Source organism: the organism of the source record quoted next, unplaced genomic scaffold (genome assembly GCF_019419815.1).
Source record: "Pyrus x bretschneideri cultivar Hongxiangsu unplaced genomic scaffold, Pyrus_bretschneideri_v1 Contig14, whole genome shotgun sequence".
In the NCBI taxonomy this organism is placed as follows: domain Eukaryota; kingdom Viridiplantae; phylum Streptophyta; class Magnoliopsida; order Rosales; family Rosaceae; genus Pyrus; species Pyrus x bretschneideri.
In genome coordinates, this window is record NW_025999435.1 from 3023221 (window position 1) to 3051164 (window position 27944).

The window sequence follows — 27944 nt, forward strand, 5'->3', positions numbered from 1 at the left end:
GAAGTAGGGAACCAACCAATTAGGAAAACAAAGAAATGAAGCGCGGGAGGGAAATTGGACGGATGAGGAGATTTTCGGTAGTCGTCGTTAACAAGAAAGTTTCCCAACAATTCTTCCCCCAACTCCACACTCCACCACTCTTCCTTCTTCAAACCATACGCTGTTACACCACCGCCGCCGCCGCCGCCGCCACCAAATTTACAGACTCCGACAGAGTGAGCAGCTGAGCTCCAATTTCCAAACACAAAATTCATGATATGAACTTCTCCACCCACGCTCACGCTCTCACCACTCACTCTCCACTCCACCGCTTCACCACCGCCGCCGTCGCCGCCCCATGTCAGTCCTCCTTCTCCTGCTCCATGCCCCGTCCCCCCAATCGCAACCGCAGAACTCGCCGCAATCGAAACACCACCCGCCCCACCACCACCACCACTACCACCTCCACCACCATTAAACCCTATTTCTACCCTCCTTCACCATCCAACCCTGATACTCTCCAAGCCACCTTCGACCTCGATTACATCTACCACACCTCCCACTCCACCCTCAACCAATTCATCTCCGACTCCTCCGACGCCCTCCAAGACCTCCGCACTCTCGTCTCTGTCGACGCCGGTAATCGCGTCATCGTCTCATGTCGCCCTTCCACGCTGCGTTTCGTGGGCAATTTGGTGATTATCACCTTCTCCGTCGTTTTGGGGTTTAGGGTTTTGGTTGCCTTGGTCAGGTTAGGGTTTAGGAGTCGGTCTGGGTATGGCAAGGAGGCGACGGTGGTGAGGCGGGATAGGAGTCTCGGGGGAAAAGAGGTTGTGGTAGGGATAGTGGAGAAGGAGAGAGTTGATGCGAGGAAAAGAAAGAATTTTGGGATTTTGGATAATCCGCTGTCAATGCCGAAGAGTAGGATGGTGGATGGTTTGGGGAGGATGTTAAAGAATCCGGTTCGGTGGGCGAAGAAGCTGCCGAGCTGGTGGCCGAGCTCAGCACCGCAGCAGAGTCCGGGGGTGGATAAGGAGTACTACCAGGGAGAAGCAGACAGATTGGTTAGAGGTCTGTTTGTTTCCTTTTTCCTTTCATTTCTCACTTTTATATTTATGACTTTCTACGGTACTGTTTGCATATAGATTCATGTCGAAATTAATTTGGTTTCGGTGGAGTGGCATATATAACTGCAGTTTACCAAAATCTTCAAGTTTTCATTACAGTTGCAATTTAATATTTTCGAGTTGCTTAAATACCACTTAAGGAGCTCATATTAACTTGATTTCATTTGGGGTTTTCCTTTTGTTGTAGGTAAAATTGGCACACTTCTCAGAGTTTCATAATGTTTTGATCACAATTTACATCCTAATTGCCAACTCATCCACTTGATTTCCAGTGATCACAGACAATAGAATGAGCGGAAAGGACATAGGGGAGGATGACATTATTCATGTCAGTGCTTTTGTGTATCTAGTTGATTTGTGCATTACTTTTATGAAATTTACAGTCTCATGATTGGTTGATAAATACATAGGTAGGTGCTTTAACATACATGTTTTTGTAGGTTCACACACTTCTTATACGTATACATCATGAGATTTTTATAGATTTCTTTGTTGATGTAGCAGTAGCACTAATTCAGTTTAGGGCACTCTTTGTGAGGTTTCTGCTGATATGTTAGCCTAAAAAAGTGTAACATAACAATCTTGCTGTTAATAAGTTAATTGTTTGCAAGCATGTTTTACTCACATGGATACAATATTAAACTACTGTGCACCTAATGGAAGAGGGGACGTAGCTCTTGCACCATGTGAGAATGAATGTTTATATTATCTAAAGATTATGCAGAGTGTTACAATGTTTGTTACTATATTTGAAAGTTGTGGGTTTTTTTAGGATTTTTACAATATCAATGTTCATATGTGAGAACCTTGTTGATATGGGGAATTAAGAGGTCATGTTGGCATCAGTTTTGTCATACGGCTTTCTTATTTGAACCTCTGAAACAGTTCTAGCATACAATATTTTATTAAATTGACTCTTCGATTTTACTTGCATTGTCTTTCACTATTTTGACCCTTGCAAATTAAATTCCTTTTGTCTAAGTCTAACATATTTGTTAACCATGGACATTTCACAGGTTTTAAAAGTTTCACCAAAATGTTATTCTCCCTATATTTATTGTATATATATATATGTAGGATGATTTGAAAGAATCAATTTGTAGTGCATCAAGTGAAAATTAAAAAAAAAAAAAAAAATACTAAATACGATTCTATAGGGTTCTCTCTTGAAATATTATGTTCTCAAATTGTTTTGATGAGCATGTTTGGTTCGATGTATTGTTTGTGAATATCAATAGCTTGTTAAGTTTATATTTTGAGTTTTTTATTTAACATGTGCTCTCTAATGGATTGTTAACTGCTGGTAAACAATCCTTTCTATAAAATCTGAATCATTACCGTAATTTCTTTCTTGATGGTTTTATTACAATTTTATGCTGTGTTAACTGATCATTCATAATACATTGTATGTCCTTTGCCTGAGTGGGTGAGCAGTTACGTCAAATATGCAGGACATCTGGAGTACGGGTCTCCTTTGATACAACAAATACACGAGATTCGTTCTACCGGGTGTCTGTTGAATATGTCTTAAATGTTTGCAGCAGGTGTGATTCTCAGATGGAATGCTTCAACATTTCAGTAGTTTCCAATATTTTTCTTTGTTTCGGCTACTTTGCTTTCTCCTGGTGGTATAACTTATCTAGTTATATGACAGGGCCCCAAGTCATTCGACTTGTGTTCGGATTGACGGAGAAGATGTTTGCCATTTCATTGCTGGGCTTGCCGGGAATATTGGCCTTGACAACATTCGTGCTGCAAGAATTATGTCTGCAGCAGTGGCTGCACGTACACGCTCACGTTTTCTGCAGGCGTGGGTAATTTTTCTACTTTTGTTCTTTTGACCATGTTCGTGTCATAAGCTTGCAAGCAAACTGAAAATGATGTGAAGTGTCTCTCGTTGCATTGACAGTTATTTTGACATCATATTCTCCAAAAGCCAAAGTTAAAAAGAAAACTCGTGCACAATATTTGGGGGAATATTCTGTGAGAATGTAGAAGGTTAAATCTGAAATGAATGCTTTAGGGAATTATAGCTCTCTTTTCTGTTGTAGAGACATTGTGAGTATCAATCTCAGGCAGGTTTAGACCCTCTACAAGACTTACCCATTGAACTTTAATTTTGATTTGGAACAAAAATTAGCATGCCAGTAACTTATGCTGTAGAATCTCAATAATTCAGAACTTATAGAATCCAGTAATCTAAGAAAATAAAAATACGAGGCCTCCAATTAAAAAGACACGAAGCCTCAGTTATTTAGTTAACATTTCTGAAAACAATTCATCACTTTGTCAGAAATGATTACTAACTAAATTTTTGCTTCAACTTGTCTGTTTGGGGTCCTGGTATTCTTAATTTTTTATTTATTGGATTCTGTATTCATGGGAGTTTTTCGGGCATATGTTACTTTAGTGATTAATATTGAGTTTTGGACCTATATTTCGATGTTCTCCATTGTAAATTTTAGGTATACTCTTTTATGGATTTTTCTGGAAATATCCTTTTACCTTTCAGATAACACCTTCTCTACTCCACTTAATTTTTAAAGGTCTTTTTCCCAACTGATTGACTGCAGGCATTGGTAATGCAAAGTAAACATGCAGAAGCATTAGTCGAACTGTCAAAGATATGCCTGCTTTTGCGGATATTCCCTCCCGAGGAGTCCTCTGTATGTGGATTTTTTATTTATAAATGAATATACCATATCTAGATATTTCCTTTATACTTTATTATTTTGGGGATTTCGTCATGATTTTTTGGTTCATAAACTCTAAAAGCATCTATATTGTTTGGTTAATTTTTATTTTGTGCTCGGCGCATGACCACCTAATGACAAATGGGTCAGTCTCTATTATCTATTCTTCCCTACTCTCTGACTCAATCCCATACCCATCCCTTCTCTTATCATTCAAGAAACCTCTCTTTCCCCATCAATTTGTACACGCATAAGTTGTTATGGGCTGGTGATATGAACAATTATTCCAAGTAAACTTCCTTACCAAGTACAAATCCAAACTTCAGGGAGCAATGGGGCACATTTTAAAATTCAGAGGCATTGGTGTTGTTTACCATTGTATAATGTACCTTGGTTGTGTTTGAAAACATTTTTCTCCTTGCACCATTTTCACATCATCGCAATGGTTTTACATTAATGCTAAAAGTTATGTTCTGATCAATCCTATAGCTTGATCTTTAAGACAGTCATTTGTGATCTGGTGTTAGAGGCTTTCGTATTACTATAGTCAAATGCCTATGTGAGAGAACATTTTCTTTGGCCTGCTTTAGTTCCTTTTATTTACATATGCTGCATCACAAACTGAGTGGCTTTAATTATGAGTTTATTTTGCAGCCTGAGATGGAGATGGTAGCTCGAGGCTTGGAAAAACATTTGAAATTGGATCAGAGGGAATTTCTAATGAGCATGCTCACTGGCGTTTGCAGTGAAGAAAGCCAAAGAAGAGCAGCAGAAGCTTTGGGTTTGGTGCGTGGCATAATTCTCAATTTGCAACTTTTATTTTATGCAAATAATGCGACAAATCCCTGAGAGTGGTTATTTTGGTCAAGTATATCTCTAAGAGTGGTTTTTTATAACTTGTGTGAGCAAACTAACTTTTACTATGAAGTTTTAGCACCATCGATATAGAAATCAGGCATAAGACAAGAACCGATTTGCTGAGAATTAGGAATAATTAGGTCACCGATTTTTACTTACTGCAGTATACGTCGCCACATTTTCTGAACAGTTGGCAGTGTAAACTTTAGCAATATCTCAGAGTTGTCTCCAAAAGTGAATCCAGATTCATTTGGGTTAGCTCAAGTCCAGGCGTTGTGGTTTTGGTCTGAAGCAAAAAAATTGAAACAAGTCTTCTAGGATTCTTTGTCTCAATGTCTGATGTCTGGTATTTTGGCTACTTATTTATTTACTCATTTTTATGACAGAACCCCGACGGACAATTTTTGGGGCTGGACGGGGAAATCATGGATGCCGTGTAGACTACCCATACGGGGAGACAGACTAAACTTTCTAGCTGAAAGTGAAAGGTTGTTGATCTTGACCCGCTTATCCACTCTTGGGATGAAATTTGGTTTTTCGTTGTGGATGCCGAAACTGTATTATTTTTACGTCATTATGGTTTTCTGTTGACAATTCTGTCTATAAGTCCGACGCATCAACTTGATTATCTTTCTTTCTTTCCTAACAGTTTTCCTCATTTTCCTTGCAGATGCGATCTTCGAGAGGTCTTGGCGATGATGAATCGATGATGATGATGAACAATAAAAGTAGTTTACTGGGTAAATAATCATCAGCACATAAGGTTGTGTATTTACATCTGTGATCAATGTCTGTATTTGCACCAATTTGTTCGTTCTGTTATCATATCATATAATCCGAGAAGCGGAAGCAGAAGAACGATCCAAGAATCAAAGATCACGAAGAAAACCAAAGACCTCGAATGCAAAACAAAACACAGAAGAAACGTATGTTTACGAACGCAGAAAAACATTCACATTTCGTAGCCTGTCATAACCATTATTTAGACAGAATTGAATGGAAGGTATGTTATAATCATCACTTAATTAATCCACAGTGACTGAGATAACGAACCTGATGACACAATACAAAGCGTGCACTTATTCTTCAGGTATGAAAAGTCCTAATTCACCATCGCTATGGGATAGCTAAGATATAAATTTGTTCATAAAATATTCTATGCGCCAGATTTTGAGCCCGTTTCTGAGGGTTGGTTTGGTATTATTGTGTTTTGAAAAAAAATTACTTCGTGTTTTCAGCTTATTTTAACCAAAAATTGTGAAAATAAGTTGTTTTTAAGTGTTTACCACACACATTTTTGAGCTCAGCTTTTTTTTATACTCATTTTTTATAAAAGCATATCGGTACCAAATCAATATTGAGATTTTAAGGGTCTTGTATATAAGGACCCCTTCTTAAGACGGTTTTTCAAAGTGGGACAATGCATTAATGCTATAAAGTCATAACTTAAATCAAAACAAACTTTAAAACTTACTGAAAGTTTACAAATGTCATTAAATACAAAAGCAGTTCAATTGTTGCTAATACGTAACCAATAGCTGACATCATTATCACCTTAACTCGTCGAAATTCCCATCACCGTTGCAATTCTTGGCAACGTTATCATTCACGGTAGAAGATTTCATGCGTTTCTGGATGAGCTTACGGGAGGTATGAATGTAAAAATGTGTGTGTGAACATCTTAGAAACTCTTTTTTTTTTTGGGTGGTTCGAAAAAATATAGTAAGAAAAGTGGTGATGTTGTCTAGCCAATAAAACTGGATTAACGCCTATTGATTTCATCACACGCGCATTTTAGTGGGACCATTTCTTGTTCGTCTAAAATACGCCGTGGCACTGACCTTCACATTACTTGACCTCTCACCCCTTTCTTCCTTTGTTTTGAAGCAGCAGAAAACCAAGTACATTCGTGTTTGTCACGCGCCCTCCCTCTCTCTCTCTCTCTCTAACAAACCATTTCCGCTCCAACCGTCTCAGTCTGCATCACACTCACGTAGTTTCTCTCTCTCGCTCGCTGTAAGACTCGACGCTCTTAAACTCTGTTTGGTTGCCGAGAGAAACCCTCGGAAAATAATAAAAAAATGAAAAATTAGGGCTCGATTTTGACTTTCGCTTCTCGGCTTTCTTCCCGGGAACCAATCGGAGCTCTGACTGATCGGAATTTCTCTTCTGCAGGTCCTCGTAAGATCCTTGTCGTGAAGCCGTGTTTGTTTGCGTCGTATTTCTTCAAGGTGAGTGTTGCCGCATCCATTTGTTCTGCGATTCTAAAATTCTCAATCGAAGCCCTAATTTTTGTTACCTTCCGATTCGCTTCCATTGATTCGTTTTAATAGATCTGCTAATTCGGTGTTGGTTTTTGCAGCGAATTTACAGCGAAAATGGTTTCCTTCGAGATGAATGATAGAAAAAGTGAGTAATTTTAGTATTTTTTGCTTCTCGTAGTTTTCCAAGAGATTTGGATGCTTTTGATTACGCTGTTTGATCAATATATTCATATGTATCTTGTTTAGTGAACAACTTGTTACATTTGGATGCTTTTAATTACTTTGTTCGATACGTATATTATGTAATCTTGTTTATGTGATCAGTTTGTTTTTGGTAATACTGATAGTTAATTGTTTGAAAACTTGAAAGATAATTTAGTGTATTGTAAGACACGAGATGTCAGTAACGATATTCTCCAATCTAAATTGTTGTTTGTGCAATTGTAACAGAGATTGGACTAGGCTTGACCGGATTCGGTATATTTTTCACGTGCCTGGGAATGGCTTTCTTCTTTGACAAGGGATTGCTTGCAATGGGAAATGTAAGTGTCTTTTATAATTATACCAAGGCTTCTTTTTGTGTTGCCGTCTTTTCTCTGTGGTTGTAGTTGTACCTTTTATTGTTTTAGTTATTGTTCTACTTGATCCGCGTTTTAACACTGCTCATTTGTTTGTGGTGCTTAATCAGATCCTCTTCTTGTCAGGAGTGACTTTAACCATTGGATTTAAGCCCACGATGCAATTCTTCATGAAACGTCAAAATTATAAGGTTTATGACGATTAACCTTTTTCTCCATGCGCGCATGTTTGTCCGTGCATGTATTGTAACTTTTGTTTTTAACCAGGTTTTTTCCTTTAACTGTACAGGGAACAATTTCTTTTGGTGTTGGCTTCTTCTTTGTGATCATAGGGTGGCCTATTATTGGCATGATTTTGGAGGCATATGGGTTCATCGTACTCTTCAGGTCTCTAGGATTTTTTACTTTGATCTTTTTCATACTAATAAATTGATTTCTGCATATATGAAGTTGCTGATGGAATGTGTTGTGCAGCGGCTTCTGGCCAACACTGGCAGTTTTTATTCAGAAGATTCCAGTTCTTGGCTGGCTGTTTCAACAGCCATATGTTAGATCGGTATGTTTATTTGCTATTAATCTTTCATAATAGTGGATTAATTTTATGCAATGTCTGCTCGAATTGCACATACATGAAGGCCATTCAAGTAAAAACTGGGAAGCCCTTGTGTCTTATTTGTTTTAATAACACGATTTACATCTGTATTTGGCATGGGAGTTAGCCTAGCCATTTTTCTGGTCTTAGAACCCTGGTTAATTATTGTTAAGCATGAAGACGAACGTGTAGGAATGAGGAGCACATTGTTCAGTACTAAGAGATTATTTGACGTAACTGATAGATAATGCAAACTTGAGCCTTTTTGCCTAAGCTGGATGGTATATACAAAAGTAAGAGACCGTGTTGATTACACACCCTTCTTTTTCTAACAATCTAAAAACTTCATTGAAAGATAATTTGCTTTCTTTCTTCATTTGTAAAGGAAACTCTAAATGCACAAAAGACTTGTATTCAACCTTATCTTCATTTCTCATCTTGTGAACAATTCTCAGCTTCTTTTGTTGGCAGTTTTCGTAATCATAACTGTTTAGATCATTAGTCGTAGTGAATAAGTTTTAAACACAAGTAAGCACATTTTTTTTGTCTCAAAAACAAAGAGTACACTTTGATATCTAATTAAGAAAAGAACAGTTCTTGATTTTTATGTATTGTCTTAAGGATTATGCTATACTTTTCATTCTTTTTCGTAAGTCAAAATATGTGTAAATTGTATTTCTATTATGTCTTGGCGTTTGACTTGGAGAACTAAAAATGAAATATCAAAGGGCAAGGGGTTAATTGACACATGGTGTTTCAGCAAGTTAATTGGATTTACCTGGAAACAAATTTGAAAGAGCTTTGAACCTTTTTTATAGTAATAAACAGGACATATTTGTCATGTTTCTTAACATATTTTGTCCGAATTATATTTAGTTTAGACCAGTTGTTGCTTTACTCCTAAATAGAGTAATGGTTGTAAGATTAATTATGGGGTTAAGTTAGTACCTTGTGATTTATATAACCTTCCAACAGAGGAATCGAAGACTTTCAGCTCCCATCTAGGCTCTAGCTAATATAAGCCAACTTCACAATTTCGTGCCCAATATAAGCTTTCTGTGGTACCGTAGAGTCTCTTCCATTAGGTTGGTAGCACTTTATCATTATATATCATATATTACGGTGGCACCTCCTTGCAAAACAATAATTTCAAATAATCGAGGACAATCTGTCAATATATATCATATATTACGGTGGCACCTCCTTGCACAACAGGGAGTTCAAATAATCGAGGATATAGTCTGTCTATCTGTGACTCTACGTCTATATTTGTATTTCTTCTTGCCTGAATATGAGCTTTATCTGTACTATTCCCATTGCAATTAGATGACTTGTTTGTGTTTACCCCCTAACCCACTCTGATGTGCAGGTCTTTGATCGATATCGTGGCCGACGGGTGCCTGTGTAAGCAAGGAAACAGAGTGCCACTAATCTGCGGGCAGGCGAACCTGTAATTTCTTGTAAAATACTTTTTAGATGGCGCAGCATAATTCTTTTTATTCAGTTTCCAAAGTGACCGTAGGAAATGATCTCAGTGAACGGGCTTTTATCGTTTACCAAAAAAAAAAAAAAAAAAAAAAGGAAGTGAAATTGAAAATTACATATGAGCTTTATGTGTACTACTCTGTCTTGGTTTTTGCTTATTTTGTTACCTTTGCTAAGTGTAAAATTCTTAGAAAAAACATTTCAAATAACTATCTAATGTTTGGAAACTTGGTAATCTATCATGTCACTAGTATGTTTAAAATATTAGTACAAGTGGAGATATTGATGAATATATCAGTATCGATTGTTTTCGATAAAATGGTAGAAATTTAAAATTATACTTTAGGAAATTTTAAACATTGGCTTAGGCGAATTATAAAAGTTTTTTTTCGATATTTAACCAGTATGTTGAGAATATTGATGAAATTTGTTGACTTCACCCCCTCCTTTCATCTCTTTTTCTGATTTTGTCAGCATTTTTATGGAAATATCACCGTCATTGTAGAAATTCCAAACACTCCATACCACTAGCATGAAGTGATGACGAGAAGAAATACTAAAGCTTTTTCACCCTTACGTTGTCTATGGGATTTTGAATCTCCAAATCAACCCCCTGTACCCAGTCAATTGAAGTTTAACTTGGCTAATAGTGATCCATTTGAAGATTCAGAATACATATTTGGAATGCTCTAGAATTTACTTCTACTCAAAACACTTCTATTTTTATTAGGCGTGCGTAGAAATCTTCGATAAAAATCCAAATGGAAGTGTTCATGAGGAAGCACACGTTAAGTGCGTCTCAAAAAAGCGACTCCTAGTTCTTTGTAAAACTATAGTCACTTTTAGCTCTATGTCAAAACATTGTCGAAAGGGCTTTTGGTTATTGAGAAGCGCTATAACCATTCTAATGACACTGATATAGCTTACTAAAATGCATACAGGATCGTAACGGACCATCTTTGTAACATCAAAGGTGAGAAGAAAACTCAACTGCGAAGCTTTCGATTTTTTTTACAGATGGATAGTAAGTGTAGCATTCGTCGAAGGATCAAAATCCATTGAAATAGCCCATTCCAGTTGCCAGTTAGAGGCGTACCTTGCGGATGTTTTCATATTCTTCGGCCTTTCTCTTGATATTCTGGCTGCAGATAAAAACCAGCACGACTCAAATTTTCAGCATTTACTGTGTTTCACCCTTCGATTTTTTTTCCTTGTTGCGGCGTTGCGTCTGACGGAAAAGCTGGTGGGCTACAACTTTCTTCTGGTCATGTGTTTTTGTGTAATCTTCCTTCTTGTCGTTCTTCTTGTGGAAAACATTCCCAGTCATGCTTCTTCTAGTCATGCTTCTTGTGAGAACACCTACACTACAGCTAGGCCGAATCTTGCAAATTTTCTTATTTTCTTCTGTCATCGGGTTCTTGTCCTCCTTAACCTTAACCTTCTTATGCTTAGCTGGAGTTTCAGTTGTTCCAGAATCCACATTTGGCACTGGACGACGATTTTCCATATTTAAACCGATTGGTGATCCGGTATGACCAGAAGCATTGTCCCTGGATGTTTTCAGTATATCGCTGAAAATGCTCTTTACTAGTGAACAATAATCAGAGTCTCCAAAACTTAACATTGACAGATCACGTGCCCTTGTCACTGGTAGATCATCTAAAGAGAATGGTAAAGAATTACTCTTGTTGGTTCCTGAAGAAACGTTGAACTTTTTGTAAGCTGAATTCCTCATTGAAGCAACTATGTCGGTAGAATCTTCACCCGTGACAACAGCAGCATATTCCTCCCAGTCAAAAGGAAATCCAAGAAGAAAGTGATCGTATAGCTGACAGATTAGAAGGCATGATGTCAAGTTCAATTGGAAAGTTGGAAGAAACCTTAACCACTAACTTATATCTTCAGAAGTTCCGGCAAAATATTAACTATATCAATTCAATCATACAGGAGCGATGACATTTCATTTGTTTATTTTATCAAACAGGGTTATGAAGAATTAGAACATCGTAATCCTCTAAATTCTAATCAATGACAGTACCTACTCATATAAGGCATCTCCTATTTTTGTCAATCCCTTGCATTTAGGCCTCATTTGGTGTCTAGGATTGGATTGTAATGCATAACCACTATTAAATAATCATTCAAAGTTTGTTCGAGGAAGAAGTAAAAGAAATTATGTCCCAACTTCCGCTTGAAGGTAATCCACTCAAAATGAAAACTCATTCAACTCCACCTTCAATATACCTTGAATTTTATGAATTACCAATCCATTCCAATCATAGGCACCAAACGAGCACTTAGGGTTTAGGTTCATTTTTCTTAAATCGAGAAAGAAACTACATACCTCAGATGGAAAGCCATTTTGATGCGTGCGAGACCTATTTAAACAACCACTAACTGTGATCATGATCCCATCTACTGTCTCAAGAACAGTGGCAGAATGTCTCTTGGAAATGGCTGCTGAACAAAAAACTCTTACTCCTAGTCTCCTGTCGTACGAAAATACAAAAATGATATTAAGATGAAGAATAATTCTTAAGACATTCATCTGGACAGAAATGAGTTGAGTAACTAAGATGCAACATATTCCCGCACAAATCCAATGCCACAGATCGAACAAGAAAAGTTCAATGGCTGATCAGCAAAGTAATTTTCCATTCTGTATGTTATCCAAAACAACAGTCAGACATAGCAACACCGACGCTCTGTAATTGGAGCCGGATAGTTTTCAAAATCGAAATACTAGTTTCACTCTCAAATTAGTAGTTTCCCATGACCTTTTCGCTACACGAAAGTGAAAGGGGAATCAAAAACTGGTTACACACACATCACAAAACTTATTTCAGAAAATTCTTGTCTTCTCAAACAATCATTAGACCAAGAAGACATAGCACAAAAGTAGGTTGGCTAATTGAACAAAGCAAAAAAGTACAATTTCGAAACATTCAAGCTGTCATAAGCTGAATTGCTTTTACTTACACCCCTAATTCTTCAAATTCACACTGGAAAAAACCGGAAACAATTCCGATTCCTTTCTGGGTTCCGTTCAGTTGCCTTAGAATTTGAAATTCCTCAAGAACAAGCAACATCTCAAACGAAAATCAAACAGAAATAATAGGGTGAATAATTACGAAAGAAAGGGTATTACTCTCTCCAAGCAAATCCTCCAACGGCCAAACCCTTTCCTTTAGCCTTTACCAGCCACCAATCTTGCAACAAGACCTGTCAAACATATAAAATAAAATAATAAAAATAATCGAAATTAAAATGTTGAAAAGAAGAAGAAGAAGAATGCGTTGGGAATTCACCGATTTGACTGAGGCGGGTGTGATGGCGGTGCTCGAGAATGGGGTTTTGGGGTTTCGGGCATTTAAATGGGGATCCGGATCATTTGCAGGCGTTTTCGGGTCCGGAGTTGCAGAGGCCGCCGCCGCCGCCTTTCTCCTTGTCGTCACCATTGCTGTGTCGGAGTGGCGGCGACTATTCAGTTTCCTCAGTAACAGTCCACTTAGTTTCAACTGAACGAAAATTTTAGACAAATATTAATTTCAATCCAAATATTCGAAAATGAGTATCCATTTCAATTTTTTGGAATCGAAATTTCGGAATCTCATAAACTCATGCCGATTTGAAATTTTCAGAATCGGGTTAAATTTGGAATTTTTTAAATTATGGAGTTGTATGATCAAAAGTATTCCATCTCCATGGTTCTTTCTACATAATATATATTTTTATAATCTTTCTACATAATATATATTTTTATAGTTCTCAAATTTTTATGTGATATTATCTAAAAAAAAAATAGAATCATATTTGAGTATATTATATAAGAAAAACAAATGAAACATATCCAAAATCAATAAACATATAGAGTTAGGCAAGTTTTCGAATTTTTTAATTCAGATTCAGAATATTCAAATACATTGTAATTCTAGCCAGTTGTGCAGGATCGTCAGTTCTGAAGCTTTTCTTTCCTCAGGAAATAGGCATGATAGCCAGTTGTTCAATTTTTTTTTCTTTCAAGAAATATGATATGATAGTCAGTAATTTATGAGCATGTGAACCAGTTGTGTAGTCTTTTTCGAAGAATACGCATGATAGCCAATTGTGAAGTGTTTTCGAGAGAACATGCATGATAGCCAGTTGTCTATGTGCTTGCGAGCCAATTGTGAAGTTTTTTTTAAAGAAAATATGTATGCTAGCTAGTTTACAAATTTTCTCTTTAGAGTAATGTTGAAGAAAATAAAATGTTATATTTGGATTCACATTTAACGTTAAGTCTGGTGCAATGAAAATGACCTTAATTTTTGCATACTTAAATGAACGGGATAAATCCTAAACATGATAGATTTTATTTAAACGAAAAATGGTTTTATCTACACACGTCTTTTTATTTTTCACACAATTCTCATTTTCTTTTGTCAAATAAAAATCAATTGAAGAAAATAAAAAGAAAAACTAAAATGGCGTGAGAAAGATTAAAAAAAGATGTATAAATGAATAGTAACTGTCACATGCCCACACTTAAAACTGATTATTTAGAAAAAGATAAAGGAAACAAAGTGAAAACAAGTATGTGGATATTGCACCATTTTTTGTAAGGAGAATTGTAATAAATTCTAGTAAGCTTCAATTTTCTAACTGCCTGAAATCGTAGCGAGAATATTCAATATTAACCTTAGAATAATGTTAGGGAGATTAAATTCGTAAATCAAATTTGTAAACTAAATGATGTGTCATTAATAAAAAATAAACACGTTAATCAACATTTAGAGCTCGTTTGGATGTGCTTTTAAAATGACTAAAAACACTTTTGGTGAAAACGTTTTTAGAACCAATCTTTAGTAAAAATGCAAGTAAATCTTGGAAAAACACTTAAAAGTGCTTCCTGGAAGAAGCACATAACTGATGTTTCTTGCTAAAACACTTTTAAGTGTTTTTGGAGCCTAAAACAATTTTCTCCAAAAGCACTTTCAGTCATTTTAAAAGCACATCCAAACGAGCCATTAAGTGATACTCCAATCAACAACCAAGTCATATGATTTACAAAATTTAATTCAAAAAAACATTACCCTTAACCATGGAAATAGCTCATTTAGCTAACCTTCATTAGAGGGTGGGGATGGAGAAATTTTTTGGGGTTCCCAGAACACAAGGTAGAACATCACATGTCGTACTCCACCCGTGTTTCGGGCACACGAAAAAATCTCTGGTGGAGATAGGAGACTGGTTCAAAAGCAAAACTCACAAGCTTTTTCTCAATAAGATTATTTATGGTACTAAATTACTAATACAAAACATTACAGTGATAAAACTACTGAATAAATTAGGCTATTTGTATTGTAATGTGCAACGACTTTGAAACTCAGGTAGTCTTGCTATAACTTCCTAGAGTACAGATTTATTTAAAAGATTACAGCAAGCTTCAGTTTTCCGACTGCCCGAAATATCTACCTGAAATCGTGGCAAGAATGTTCAGCATTACTGCCTCGTCGTCAAGTGTAGACTTTGCAGCTCGCAAGGCAGCGCACTTCCTAAGCAGACTCCGAAGAGAAGCGCTGGTATCAGCATCTAGTGGCGTATCAACTACCGCACACAGTGCAAATAGCCACAGGCATTCATTCCTTGACAGAGTGCTCATGTCCTCTGCCGCTTTTATGCGTTTTCTCAACATCGACACTCGAGCTACAGAGTCCATTTTTAAGATCGCCGACAACAAGGGGGTGTCGCTGGAACTTTGAGTCACACGAGGCTTGGGACTGGAGTTCTCGGCAGGAAGTGAGGCATTACTTCCTGAATTAATTGACAAGGATGGCTGATCTGTGGAGCTCCCAACGATGGAACGGTCCTGAGGCCAGTGGAAGTCAACTTCATTGGATTCTACATTAAGTAAATTTTCAAATTTTCCATGAAGAATAATGTTTGATTGGGGACCTCGAGACGTGCTTGCATGAGAACCCTCAAGACCAGACAGAGCCTGAGATTAAGATAAAAGTAGAAGTCAGAAAATGAGTCTACCAAAAGGTCCAAAACTAGAAACATCGTGTGCCAGAAAAAAGGAGAAAATTTAAAAAATACAGAGCAAATTAATACAAAGAATGTACAGAAAGGGAAAAAGATTTCCATGCAAAAGGATGTCAACTGTTGTGAATTTGTGATCAAGAATAAGGGAAGTGAACTAAAATAAGCAGAGCCGACCAACTTTTAATCAATTTTCATGTTTACTATGCCAATAATTAGTTCTTGTATGGGAGGTGGACGAAGAAAAATCAGGAGGCGAACATACCAGCCTTAGCTCTGAAAATTCCGCAAGAAATGCATCCTCCCACTGTTTCAGGGGCATCAATTGTTCTGGACACTTGGCAATCTCAGGAATGTTGGGCATATAAGCACTCTGCTCCTTGTTAAATTTACTTCTATCAACCTTGGCTATCTTCACTTTTGGAATTTGGGCAGCTTCCCACCTAAGAAAGAGAGACAAATACCACATGACTACCTAAGCACATCCCCGTATACAATGGAATCAAATAAAAAAAAATTCTGAGTCAAACAGGTTTCTCACATAAAGGAAAAAATAATTAAAACAATCTATTAAATCTATTTAAAATATCTTCAACAATTAGAACTCATAAGAAGCTGAGAGACAGAGAGCGATTCAATAGTTTCATCTTCATCAAGTCTTTCTAATGCGTCAAAATTTTAGTTATGGAGGCTTCTTTATGGTTCAAATATTGCTTCAATGAATTTGATTAACACATAGGCTCACCATATGACATTTTGACTTCGACCTCTACACAATTCCTGACAGCCAAACTTTAGCAACTTTTGGCAAAAGCTCTCAGTGGATGCACCGCATTTCAGATGCTTTAGCTAATAGGTGATCTGGACTGTGAAGATATGGACCACCGATCTATGTTCTAACACTCTCGCTTAACCTTGGGCTCTCTAGTTATGAAATTGAACATAAATACGAGGAGTGTTGCAGGGATTTAAACAGAGATCTTCCACTCTAAGACCATGTGAGTTTTATTGGTTTGCAACTGTTTCTAAAATCTTAAACTTGCCTACATAATGCAGAGAAGGAAACCTTGTTTGAATCTTCCTCCTCAATGGGGTGTATGTGCAAAAGAGATTCTGGATGTCTGAATCATTTAATGCTCCATTGTCCAGTTGTGTATTTTTCGAGGATAACGCTGCTACTGGGGTACAGATTGAGTTGGCAAATCCCAGCTTATTATGCATTACTTTGTGGGAAGAATATTATTTTTCGGAGAGAGAGGCAAAAAGGGCATGGGGATAGGAAGACGTGGTTCTGTAGTGGCAATATTTTGGTTGTTTGGATGGAGAGAAATAGAACTCTTGAGGGATGTGGACCGTTTGTGGCAATATTTTCATTTCTGGACAACTGACCAGCTTCAATTTCCTCAGATTTCAAGGACTTTCATACTATTTCATGTGTATTAGTTGCCCTTTGTTTTCATTGGTTTTCTGTTTTGCTGTTCTTTAGTTGGGTGTAGTTTAAGGAATTGTAATTTCCTCATCTTTTCAATGACAATCTTTGTTTCTTATCAATGAAAATCTAAGTTTTTTTAAGATGGGCAACGGTCCTTTAATGTTAAAAAATATACAAAACACTCGACCTAATCTAGATATTATCGTAAGTGCAAATATGATGGATGAAGAATGATATGGTGACAAGGGTTGACAGATGTAACATTAATCCCAAGGATGTAGGATCAATAAAATTTGTATTAAGCATCAATGAAGAACATCACAGAAAAGAAGGCAAAGAATAAACAAAACCATACTGAGTTAATCAATATTATAGAGGACAAGAAAGCATGACAGGTAGAAAAGATATTGCTTAAACGAATAAGGCCTTGTGGTTTACGATGAATAAAAGGATTTTAAGCAGGGAAATAATAGAACTGTTACCATGACTCCAGAAATCACTCCTAAAGAGAAACATATGCTCGCTGAAAAATCTCGAAACACAATCGTGTCATAAAAGAAATTTTCAATGACTCCAGAGTCCAGACACACGATTAACCTAAACATACATTGGACTAACATTAACTCATGACTCCAGACACACAATTATCCAAGATTCAGAGTGGTTCTAACACTATTAAACATATGCAAACAAAGGGTTGGGCCTTAGTCTCTTAGAGCCCTTCTAACGGCGCCCTTGGTAAACTTTTAAAGCCGGCTGCCACTTACGCCCGTCAGAATATAGATAACATAAGGAAATCTGATCCTATGATTTTGTATCTTTTGCATGCCAGACAAACTCCCAAAGACACAATAATGTTGGATCTACTATAGAAATTATAACAATATGTTCGGACAATAATCACTGTTGTAACTAGTAATCCCAAGCAACCAATCCCTTGGGCCAAGCAACCAATCACCCTTGGCAACCAATGTTCAACCCCTGGCGTATACACCATTTCCATTATCAACTTACAAATGTACCAAGGTTTGACCAACAGAAATTCATACCTCAATGTTATAAGAAGCTTGTCTGTATCGTTTCCTATAGCAGCAAGAAAACTTTCTCCTATTACTCTTTTTCCCATATTTATTTTTACTCTTTTTCCCATATTTCTATTGGTTTTAAGGCCATGTTAAAGCCTACTTCCTGCAGGCAGTTAGCATTATCAATCAGGAACTGAGGGGAAGGGGATTGGATAGACATGACCACACAATTATACCTGACACGCCTAAGATACTCAAGTCCATCTTCTGGTGAACCGGACTCAAAATTGGGTTCTCCATCAACTGCAAAGGCAGGTCTCTGAATGCTAGCATAATCTTCGTCACTGTCATAATCCTCAGTGCACTCTTTTTCTTGAAATGGGTGGCCGTCTTCATCAGTAGCACTGTAACTGCAAAAAGGGTCCAGGGCACTTGCATCTTGAGTTTCATTATTCACCAAGTTTTCTAATTCAATGTCCACATCTTCCAAAAATGATTCCCCTGAAAGTAATCACAAAAACCTTAGCAATCAAACAAATGTAGAAACAACTGATTTGATCCAGACAAAGAGGATGGGAACTTTTTATCTTTTAGTCTGACATCAGCAGAAGTAAAGGAAAACAGGTTCAAGAAACTCATTTCATTCAACTATGCAATCAAAGCAATTGTACTTTACATGGGATATCATTTTACTACTGTTCATCTACAGGAAGAATTATGTACCAACATCTAACTATGTTTCCGAAACTAGAAGGCCAAAAGCAAGGATTTCCGTGTACAAGGACTGCATACAAGTAGTACACAGAACAACTCTCTATCAAGGACCTAAAGTCACAAAAGAAGAAACATATGTCGAGAAAGTGGACATCAAGTCATTTGCAGGTTGCGTTGGGCCATTCTTCAATGTACAAAGATATTCATTTGATTCCACCTTCCCCTTGAAGCAATGGCACCTGTGCACAACAGAAATTGAACCCATCAAATTGACACAATCAGAGCTAAGAAGAAGAAGAAAAAAGGCGTACGAAGGAACTCAGAAGTTTCCACAAATGGACTACAAGAATGGAAGAAAAGAATTTTTGCGAGTTAGTTAAGAGCTGCACTCTTGAAAGTAAAGGACTATGAGTGCAACCAGGAACAGAAAGACAAAGATTGAAAATCTCATGGGGAAAAAGAGAAAGGAAAAATTGTTCATATGATCATATCCATTGCCAATTATTGCCTCTGTGCCTACTAAACTCACCCAAGAAATAACAAAACGGCTAGCTTCCCTTAAAGGGTGAGTTTGTTTGACCTCTATCATTACATTGACAGATACCAAGGCAAGAAAGGTCATACCCAAACAACCTTTTAATGGTAAAAATGACAACAGGCATAATAAGCAGTTCAGTAAAATGTTCACTTTGTCACAAAGGCATGCATTCATGAAGAATGCCTTGCTATAGCAAAACGAACTATATACATAAATTAAGAATGCTTTGCTGCGAAAACTCATTCTGCAAGGTTCTTCTAATGATATGCACTATAATTGAAATTTATAAACGAGTCGTGCAAGGATGCGGAGTATAAGCTGCAAGGTTCTAATTACGAAAACAACAAAACAAAACGATTCAAAAACTATTTGCACACCTCCATACTTAGTACAATTACTAGCACATATAAGTTACAAAAAGAAAAAATTTAAACACAGGCTTACGCACTGAAAAATAATTAACTCATTAAACAAGTTACTAGTAGATAAAGTTTCTTAAATCAAACAACAGAGTTTTAATAACAATTAGCACATAAATTAACAAAAGAAAGCATATCAAGCAACAGTACTTACCAAGAATACCAGGTCCCGCTTCCATCTTCTCAAAGCGTTTGCGATGCTCAAAGTTATTGTGGGTGTTCTTCTGTTGCTTAGCACTTGCCATATCATCATACTCCTTTGCCACGACTGGCCCAAGGCCACTGTATATATCCTTCCACAGTTTCTTCTGTTCCACCACATTGACATACCTCATGGCCTCCAACTCCTTCCTCGAGTAACTGATCTTGGTTCCTTTCCCTTTCTCGAAACTCAGGCTACTAGCTTCAACCAAACAATTCGCCACTTTTTCCTTTTCCCCCACATCGACAAACCTCATGGCCTCCAACTCCTTCCTCGAGTAACTGATCTTGGTTCCTTTCTCTTTCTCTAAACTCAGGCTACGAGCTTCAACCAGACGATTTGCCAACTTTTCCTTTCGCGCTGCAGCTCTTGCTTTTTTCCCATTCATTTCTTGCTTTGCATTCTTGTTTCCATTCCTCTGTGCAAAACCCAACTCCTTTCCACGGCCATTGCCAGGCAGTATCATCAATGCAGTATCATCAATTACTTCAATCTTGAAAGAACCGACAGACCCATCAGCAGCAGTTTTCACCTGCGCCTTGTCTGCAGGTGCAAGAATTGCTTCCACTTCCTCCAGTAATTGCTTCTTCTTTGCTTCCAGGGAGCTCTGAGATTCCACTGCTTTTTCAAAAGACTCCGTTGCAGACTCCGTTTCTTGCATCAACATTTGAATCCCAGAGAAACCCACTTCGCGTTCACCCTTCTTTTCATCATCCAGAGTCTTTGCAGTCTCAGTTGTCACTAATTCACAATCAGAAACAAGACCCACCTCGCAATTTCCCATGAAATCTTGGGCAACTCCATCAGATGCAGGAAGCCCAGAAACGAAATTCAAAGATACAAGCTTTTCATCCGCAGAATTGGCAATTTCTTGAAGTTCTTCAAGATGGGTCTCAGAGGCTTGGCCGTGAGGTGAACTCTTGTCCTTCTTGGAGGACACGGAGACCAAACAAGGAGAGCTCTTGTCGATGAAGTCTGCGTCTTGTTTCAGAGGAGAAACGATCTCAGTCGAGCGATTATCTTGTTCTGGAATTGCAGACGGAGAATCAGAGCGTTGCGGAAGAGTTTGGGTTTCTTCGGAATCTTTGATTGTTCGCTTGAAGCCGACGCATGTATCAGAATCCATATCATCTGCCATATCTTTGGGGACAGAGAGAAATGGACAGAGAAGGGGAGAAGAGAGTAAGCTTTGGGGACGAAGAGAAATGGGGAGAGAGAGAGAGAGAGAGAGAGAGAGAGAGAGAGAGAGTGTGTGTGTGTGTGTGTGTGTGTTCAAAGGTTCGTTTCTGAGGAGCGATGAGTATGAACTGTGTGTAATTGAATCTCGTGGACATTTTCTCTTTCTCGAAAAAGGGTTTAGGGTTTAGCGGCAACTCAACCCAGACCCAACCCAAGCCCAGACAACTCAAACCAAGCCCAAGCCCAAGCCCAATTCATAATGAATCATTCTGGCTTCGTATTTTAAAATTTTTACATTTAGTTATATTTTTTTTAAAACAATTTAACTCTTTCATATTTACTAATCTGTTTAATAACCATTGTGTTTTCGGTTTTAAAAACATTCAAGTTCGGGATGAATTTAATATTTGTATTTTAGATTCTAACAATTTAACTCTTTTAGTTTACTAAAGGCACTTGGTGTTCTAATTCAGTCCCAAAAATGCACTTTTCAGACTGATAAAGCAAAACTGCTTGACGTTACATATCAAAACTCATTAAAGCTTGATTTGCATAGGAAAAAAGAATCCCAAAGGTAGAATTTATTAAATTCATAGTCGAATAGAAACATTTACATCCTCATCTAATATGTTAAACAAAAACTCAGGCTTAAAGAATCCCACAAGAGAAGGTCTAATAGAAAAATATTAGAAGGGGAAAATACTTCAAGATGAACTTCTCATGCAACAGTCAGGAATCTTATTTCTTTCAATTTTTTTTAGTTTTTTGGTTCTTTATTTGAAGTAACTTTTTCTTCCATAGTGCGAAGCAACGAGAGGTCTAAAAATTAATAGTTAGATTTTGCATATAGGAATTTAATGGATCTTTAAAGGTTAAATCTTGCATAAAATCCATACTATTGAAGGGTACGTACCATTGTAACACAACGATAAAAAGTAGGTACAAAAAAGCAAATAAAAGCTGAAAGATCGTCAATTATAAGCATCAGCCATCGGCCATGTCTAGCGAAGATACCATGACAACCATACTAGTGTTCAGAAGAAAAAAAAAAACTAAAGGAAGAAGTAGTAATCGAAAGAGTGGGAAAGTTTGGTGTAACCGAATTTCATTCATTTTCTACTGATGACGTAATAATTACAACTGCAAGTATTTATAGTTAATAACCAATGACATAATGATAGTTGGCAGAATCCTAGACACTCATCAACTGTATGGGAGAAGTCATTTTCATGCTTTGGGCAGCTTTTAATAAATTAATTATATGGTTGTTTCTCTTTGTTTATTTCCTTAATTATTTTCAATTTTATATGTTCTAGCAAGGAATCACTAATTTATGGGGTTGACATTTGAACTTAATATAAAATCTTCAATGCAAACGTGTCTTCCGTTATAAGAAATTATATAATTTCAATAATGCAAGTTCACAGAGGCATGTGAGTGAGCAACAAAGGATCTCTAACCTTTGATAAGAAAGAGAAAACTATCAAATATAATTCGAAAATCTATGGTTTCGATAATGATTTGGGAAGGTGTTTCTAACCATCTCAAGCGAATCATATGAATTAGACAAACCGTATTGAATTAGACAAAGATCGTATTGCATTGGAATTCCAACTGAATACAGATCCTCAAGCTTTCACAGGATTAACATCCTCAAGCTGTAAGGAGTGAAGCGTTGAAACACTTCCCCTCGCTACCGGGACCGATCGCCGGAGAAGAAACGCTTGCTTGAAAGTAATTCCCACTTCGGGGTACTTTTGAATGGCATTTATTTTTTGTGCCGCGGGTGGCAAAGAAAAGTAACCTAAAACGTCCGGCTAGGTCGAGACCATGCACAATCATATTCACCCTATATTACATTTTCCGTTGCAAAACATACGCTGTGATAGCTCATTAAGAGTACAGAAGTCGAAGAAAGCAAACATTCAGCGAAAAATATATCCACCTCACAATCCAACCCCCAAGTCAATTCATGGCGAAAAAAAAGTTAGACATGCAGCACTCAGCAATGACATGAAACTGGCCAAACCAATCCTACACACCCAATCTCATATATGAAAGGTAAAAAAATGAAACTATATATAATGTTTACGATGAAATCAGCGGGAGGCAGTTGAAAGCAGAGTGTTTCAAGGACGCAGAAATTCCAGCACAAGGAACGACTGAGGCCCTTGCCTTCAAGACTCCGGAGCCGGTGGTGGTGGCTTCAGAAGCGGTTGAAGAGCCTTCACAACAATGCTCATATTTGGCCGGAATTCAGATTCATATTGCACGCACAGTGCTGCAACAGCTGCCAGCTGCATCAACAAAACAACAATAAATAAAAAGCCCAAAAAAAGTGAGTACACCACTAATGGATTAAACGTGCACAAATGCGTTGGGGCAGGTAGGTGGAGTGTGCATATGATTGTGAGGAAAGTGTGTGTTCAGAGAGAGATAAAGAGAGAGTTAGTGTGCAGGTGTATATGGTTGTGGGGATGGGTGCGTAGAGAAGGAATGAAGGATACAGAGAGTGTGTCTGCTCAGACTCTCAGACACTCAGACACAGAGAGAGAGAGAGAGAGAGAGAGAGAGAGACCTTTGCGACCCCCTTAGCAGGATAATCCTTCAGCTTTGGATCAACACATTGTTTAACTTTGTCTTCACTCAACCTTGGAGTAGCCTATAGAAAAGCATGGTAAATGTCAAGTAAAATTAAGTCCAACAGAGAATTGGTAGAGCAGTTGTTCGAAGAAAAGTAAGGAAGAAAAGTAAGTACATAGACTCACCCAAGTAACAAGACTCTGCTGTCCACGAGGCATTGTATGATCAACAGGTTTCCTCCCGGTCAGAAGTTCTAGAAGAACCACTCCAAAGCTGTAGACATCACTCTTTTGCGTCAATTGACCTGTCATTGCATACCTGCAGAATAGTTTTGCAAATTCAAATTAATTTTGATCTATAAACTAATTACACTCCTCAAAGACAGAAGAAAACTGAATTAAATGATACAGGGATGATTCCGAATAGGATACATTAAGAAAGGTGCTTCTGGAAGAAAAAAAGAGCTTCACAATTCTTCTTTATAAGTATGTACAGCGATCGGACTAGTTGACATCATAAATGTAAGATACGATTGAAGCAACTTGATGCCTCTGATATACTAAATATAAGATATTCAACTACTTAAACTACTCCTCAATAATAACGTGATCCATTGAGAGCAACTATCATCATATGCATTTGAGTCAGGGACATGTCTCTACCATGTCTGGATCTGGCACAGTTCCAGTTGAATACAATCCCAATTGCCACTTATTCTGGCAACAAAGGTTATCTGAATAGTTCTAATTTAATCTCTGTAGCTATGGACTGCTTGTCCATATATTGCACTTTCCTTTTCTTTAATTAAAATTTATTTCTCCTCAAGAAAAAAAGAAACTGATAAAATCATATAAAGAGGAAGGAGCGCTTTCGGAAAAAAAAAAGTGAAGTAGCAGTCGACCAAAATAAAATGCACTCAAAACAGCATGCAGTGAAAACTTGAAACCAAAGACTGAAACAACAAACCGAACAAGAGGAAAAAAAACAAGGGACCATAAGTTATCTGAAAATAACCATATAAATGTAGAAAGTTTCAGAGCCATACTCTGGGGCATGATAACCAAATGTTCCCAAAACTCGAGTAGAGTGAAGACGAGCAGCCATATCAGGAGCCTGATTCGACAGATTAAAATCTGCTATCTTGGCTTTGAAATCTTCGAAGAGAAGCACATTGCTAGATCTTATATCTCTGTGTATGATAGCAGGTTGAACCTTTTCGTGTAAGTATTCCAACCCCCTAGCCGCCTCAACTGCAATTCTTACCCGCTGCATCCAGTCTAGTGTAGGACCAGGTTGAGCCCCCTGAACTCCCTTTCTACCTATAATTGCACTAACATTCAAATTAACATATTCTAGTTTCTACAAGAAATATAAAAATCAAGTGAAGATGAATTAGAAACAAAAAAGGCAAGATGGTTTTACAAACCATGTAATATGTCGTGTAGAGATCCCATGGTTGCAAACTCATAAGCCAGAACGCGCAGATTTCCATCAACACAGTAACCAAGCAACTCAACAAGATTTTCGTGCTTCAGTCTTGAAACCATGGAAACCTGTAGCAAAATATGTCAAGGTACAGTCACATCAAATAACTAAATTGTGAAACAAGTATAATTCAAACTAGTATACGCCCACACACAAAGTGTGTGAATTTTTTTACTTTGGTTGTTAAAATTGAAGGAGAGAGGAAGAGAGTGAGAAAGAATTGAGGAGAACGGGAGAGAGGTTCTTATTTTTATTTTTATTTTTATTTTTTTTAAATTAGAGATGATAAACTTGCATGTAGGTGAGGTTTAAAAAAACAGCAAAATTTTGTTTTGTGAGATGTCTTTTCACCCTATTTTGGTTTACAAAGAGGGTTTCATTAATGTAGTTTTAGATGATAGAGTTGCAGACAGACCTGGGTCAAAAACTCAACATTTGTCTCAGGTTCAGATGCAACATCAAGCTTCTTCACGGCAACAGCTTTACCATCATTCAAGCTTGCATAATATACTCTCCCATATGAACCTTCACCAATCAATGATTTGGATCCAAAATTGTCAGTCTTCTCCTTCAGCTCCTCCACAGATAATTGAGGCACTTCAATAGGTGGAGCAGCCTTCTGTACTTCAGATTTTACAGGAGCTGACACCTTAGATCCCTTTTGGTTCCCTAAACATGCATGAATAGATGAAGAAAAGTAAGTGAAAAGTTAACGCAAACAAACAAAAGAGATACGGATCATGGCAGAAATGCATGATGTGGCAAAGGTCGTACAGTAAACGTGGCAAAGGAATATAAACGTTTTCAAGAAATGTTTGTTGTCACTGTCGCATAATGGCAGTTGCCTAGTGGAAGCGGAGAGTTAATTAAGAAAATGACATCCCAGGGATTTAACATGAACTCAAATTCTAAAATCACTAGAAACTTCAAGAACTAAAACCGTAGGTTACAAAAATGATTTCCTTTTCTCAATTACATGCAAATCTGCTTAAGGAAAGTCAGAAACGTACCATCTCCATAGTGATTTGGGCTCTTCAGGCGTTCATTTTCGTTTGATGGATAAGACTCTTCGACGTGACAAGCACAACAGAGCCACCTGCGCATCCTGACTTTCTTCCTCAAATACAAATCGTCTTCAGCACTTGTATTCTCTAATCGTACAAACCAACCTGGGGGAGGAGCATGTGCCTGTTGTGCCACAATGATATGAGTGGATTCAGCATCATTACGTAGTAATTAAAATCTAAAAGGAGCAAAAGCTTTGATAATTGAACATTTCAGTCTGGTGCCGGCATTATAGTAAAGCGTTAAAGGAGAGATTACATCCTCTAAAGCAAAGATTATAAAGCACTTCCAGCCATCTTAGGCTTTTGCTTATGGGTTTCACTATGGCTCCTATTAAACAAGTCAATCCAAGCGCCAACGAAGTTGTCACCGCTGTTGCGAAATTTTTTTCTTTTCTTCATGTTTTAAAAAATGAGGAAATTTTAAGTTTATGAAGGAACAATTAATACTTTCCAAAATATCAAAAAAGTTATTTTCTTTCTTTTATCCAAAATTTATCAATGATTGAATTGCAGTGTTAATACCGGTTCAGCTAGTCTCAATGTACGATCAAACAATACATAAACATTCAAAATATCCGCAATCAATTGAATTGAAAGAACATCAACAATCACGAGAAATCGAATCCAATTCGTCTTGTAATTAAACACAAACCAACACAATTGGGAATTGTACCTCCCCTAAAGATCATCAATCAAACAAAACAAAAGCGACCCATTATTCTTACCACTAAACCACGGGGACCGCAATCAGCAGCGTCCGTTCAGAATAAACACAAATTTCAAAATTTACAATCACCCCAAAATCAATCAATTGCAGAATACAAACAAGAAACCCAGAAATGATTCGATCCCAATTCTCCAAATTAGCCAAAGATCCTCACAATTAACAAATCAATTCAAAACAAAAACAATTACCAAAAAGGAATTGAATTTAGATTTGGGATTTAGGAAATGGGGACAGGTCAAATTGGGGAATGAAATTTAGATTGGGAAAATCAAAAAAATTAGCACGGAGATCGAAACCGTACTTGCATGCAACAAAAGAACAATGCCTTCCAGAGAAATTAAAAAATAAATAAGGATGAAAACGACTACCTCTTGCTTTGCTCTCTCTCTTTCTCTCTCTGCGCCTCTCTCTCTCTGTTTCTTCTGCGCTTCTCTCTCTCTTCTGTCTCTTTTAGGGTTTGTGAAGGTAAAGCGACAGTTAGGATTTGAAAGGGGGCTTCGGCTGTTGCTTTTTGGGAGGGGAGAGAGAGAGACTTGAGAGGATGGGTTTGTTTTAGAGAGACAGAGAGACAGAGAAATAAGAAAAAGAGAGAGAAAAGACAGAGAGGCAACGCGGAGTGGCCGACTGGCGAGGCAAATCAACGAACTGCTCAGATGGACAGATAGATCAAAGATATATCCTCCCCTCCTATTTTCCTTCTTTTTTTTTCCTTTCTTTTTGGTAAATTTGTCCCCCACTTTCTCTCTCTACAAGTTAGTTTGTCTAGTTTTCTCTCTCTATAACCATCCATTTTTTTTTATTTTTTATTTTTTGTTTACAATCGACATAAAGACCAAAATAGAACAAAAGTTGCGTTGGAATGTAACCAGATTAAGCGATTTCATCTTTATCAACAACTAAGGATCGAGGATATGAAGTAAGAGTTTGTTAAAAAAAAAAAAAATTGGAAAATTGGACTCTAAGGGCCAATTTGAGA

The 27944-nt window shown here is 37.3% G+C and overlaps 5 protein-coding genes across 7 annotated transcripts; 2 read left to right on the forward strand and 3 right to left on the reverse strand.

The window, feature by feature from the left end:
• The first annotated feature begins 97 nt into the window (after positions 1–97).
• Positions 98–5674, forward strand: LOC103929924. 2 transcript variants are annotated; one of them, XM_048579766.1, is made up of 8 exons: positions 98–1050; positions 1388–1434; positions 2541–2650; positions 2761–2920; positions 3680–3772; positions 4454–4585; positions 5044–5145; positions 5328–5674. In XM_048579766.1, the coding sequence occupies exons 1-7, from the start codon at positions 258–260 to the stop codon at positions 5095–5097; spliced, it is 1389 nt and encodes a 462-aa protein (XP_048435723.1). In that variant the 5' UTR covers positions 98–257; the 3' UTR covers positions 5098–5145; positions 5328–5674. The 2 variants fall into 2 exon arrangements, with proteins under 2 accessions (XP_048435723.1, XP_009337462.2); XM_009339187.3 differs by having other exon boundaries at positions 103–1050; positions 1379–1434.
• An 853-nt stretch (positions 5675–6527) lies between these two features.
• Positions 6528–9811, forward strand: LOC103953627 (vesicle transport protein GOT1). Its single transcript, XM_009365390.3, has 8 exons — positions 6528–6673; positions 6833–6888; positions 7020–7066; positions 7372–7463; positions 7610–7690; positions 7789–7886; positions 7974–8055; positions 9461–9811. The coding sequence occupies exons 3-8, from the start codon at positions 7036–7038 to the stop codon at positions 9497–9499; spliced, it is 423 nt and encodes a 140-aa protein (XP_009363665.1). The 5' UTR covers positions 6528–6673; positions 6833–6888; positions 7020–7035; the 3' UTR covers positions 9500–9811.
• Positions 9812–10459: 648 nt separating this feature from the next.
• On the reverse strand, positions 10460–13292 carry LOC103929925 (protein EMBRYO DEFECTIVE 1674). The gene is made up of 4 exons (XM_009365389.3): positions 12885–13292; positions 12725–12798; positions 11921–12065; positions 10460–11404 (listed from the first exon to the last, which is right to left on the reverse strand). Exons 1-4 carry the CDS (start codon positions 13032–13034, stop codon positions 10757–10759), a joined length of 1017 nt encoding a protein of 338 aa, XP_009363664.2. The 5' UTR covers positions 13035–13292; the 3' UTR covers positions 10460–10756.
• Positions 13293–14803: 1511 nt separating this feature from the next.
• On the reverse strand, positions 14804–21202 carry LOC103929927. Its single transcript, XM_009339190.3, has 4 exons — positions 19880–21202; positions 18291–18555; positions 15863–16040; positions 14804–15553 (listed from the first exon to the last, which is right to left on the reverse strand). The coding sequence occupies exons 1-4, from the start codon at positions 21063–21065 to the stop codon at positions 15002–15004; spliced, it is 2181 nt and encodes a 726-aa protein (XP_009337465.2). The 5' UTR covers positions 21066–21202; the 3' UTR covers positions 14804–15001.
• Positions 21203–22937: 1735 nt separating this feature from the next.
• On the reverse strand, positions 22938–27638 carry LOC103929928 (PTI1-like tyrosine-protein kinase 3). 2 transcript variants are annotated; one of them, XM_009339191.2, is made up of 8 exons: positions 27337–27638; positions 26185–26362; positions 25590–25843; positions 25116–25242; positions 24735–25008; positions 23875–24007; positions 23685–23768; positions 22938–23403 (listed from the first exon to the last, which is right to left on the reverse strand). In XM_009339191.2, the coding sequence occupies exons 2-8, from the start codon at positions 26276–26278 to the stop codon at positions 23284–23286; spliced, it is 1086 nt and encodes a 361-aa protein (XP_009337466.1). In that variant the 5' UTR covers positions 26279–26362; positions 27337–27638; the 3' UTR covers positions 22938–23283. The 2 variants fall into 2 exon arrangements, with proteins under 2 accessions (XP_009337466.1, XP_009337468.1); XM_009339193.3 differs by lacking the exon at positions 27337–27638 and adding an exon at positions 26967–27257.
• Between the last annotated feature and the right edge of the window lie 306 nt (positions 27639–27944).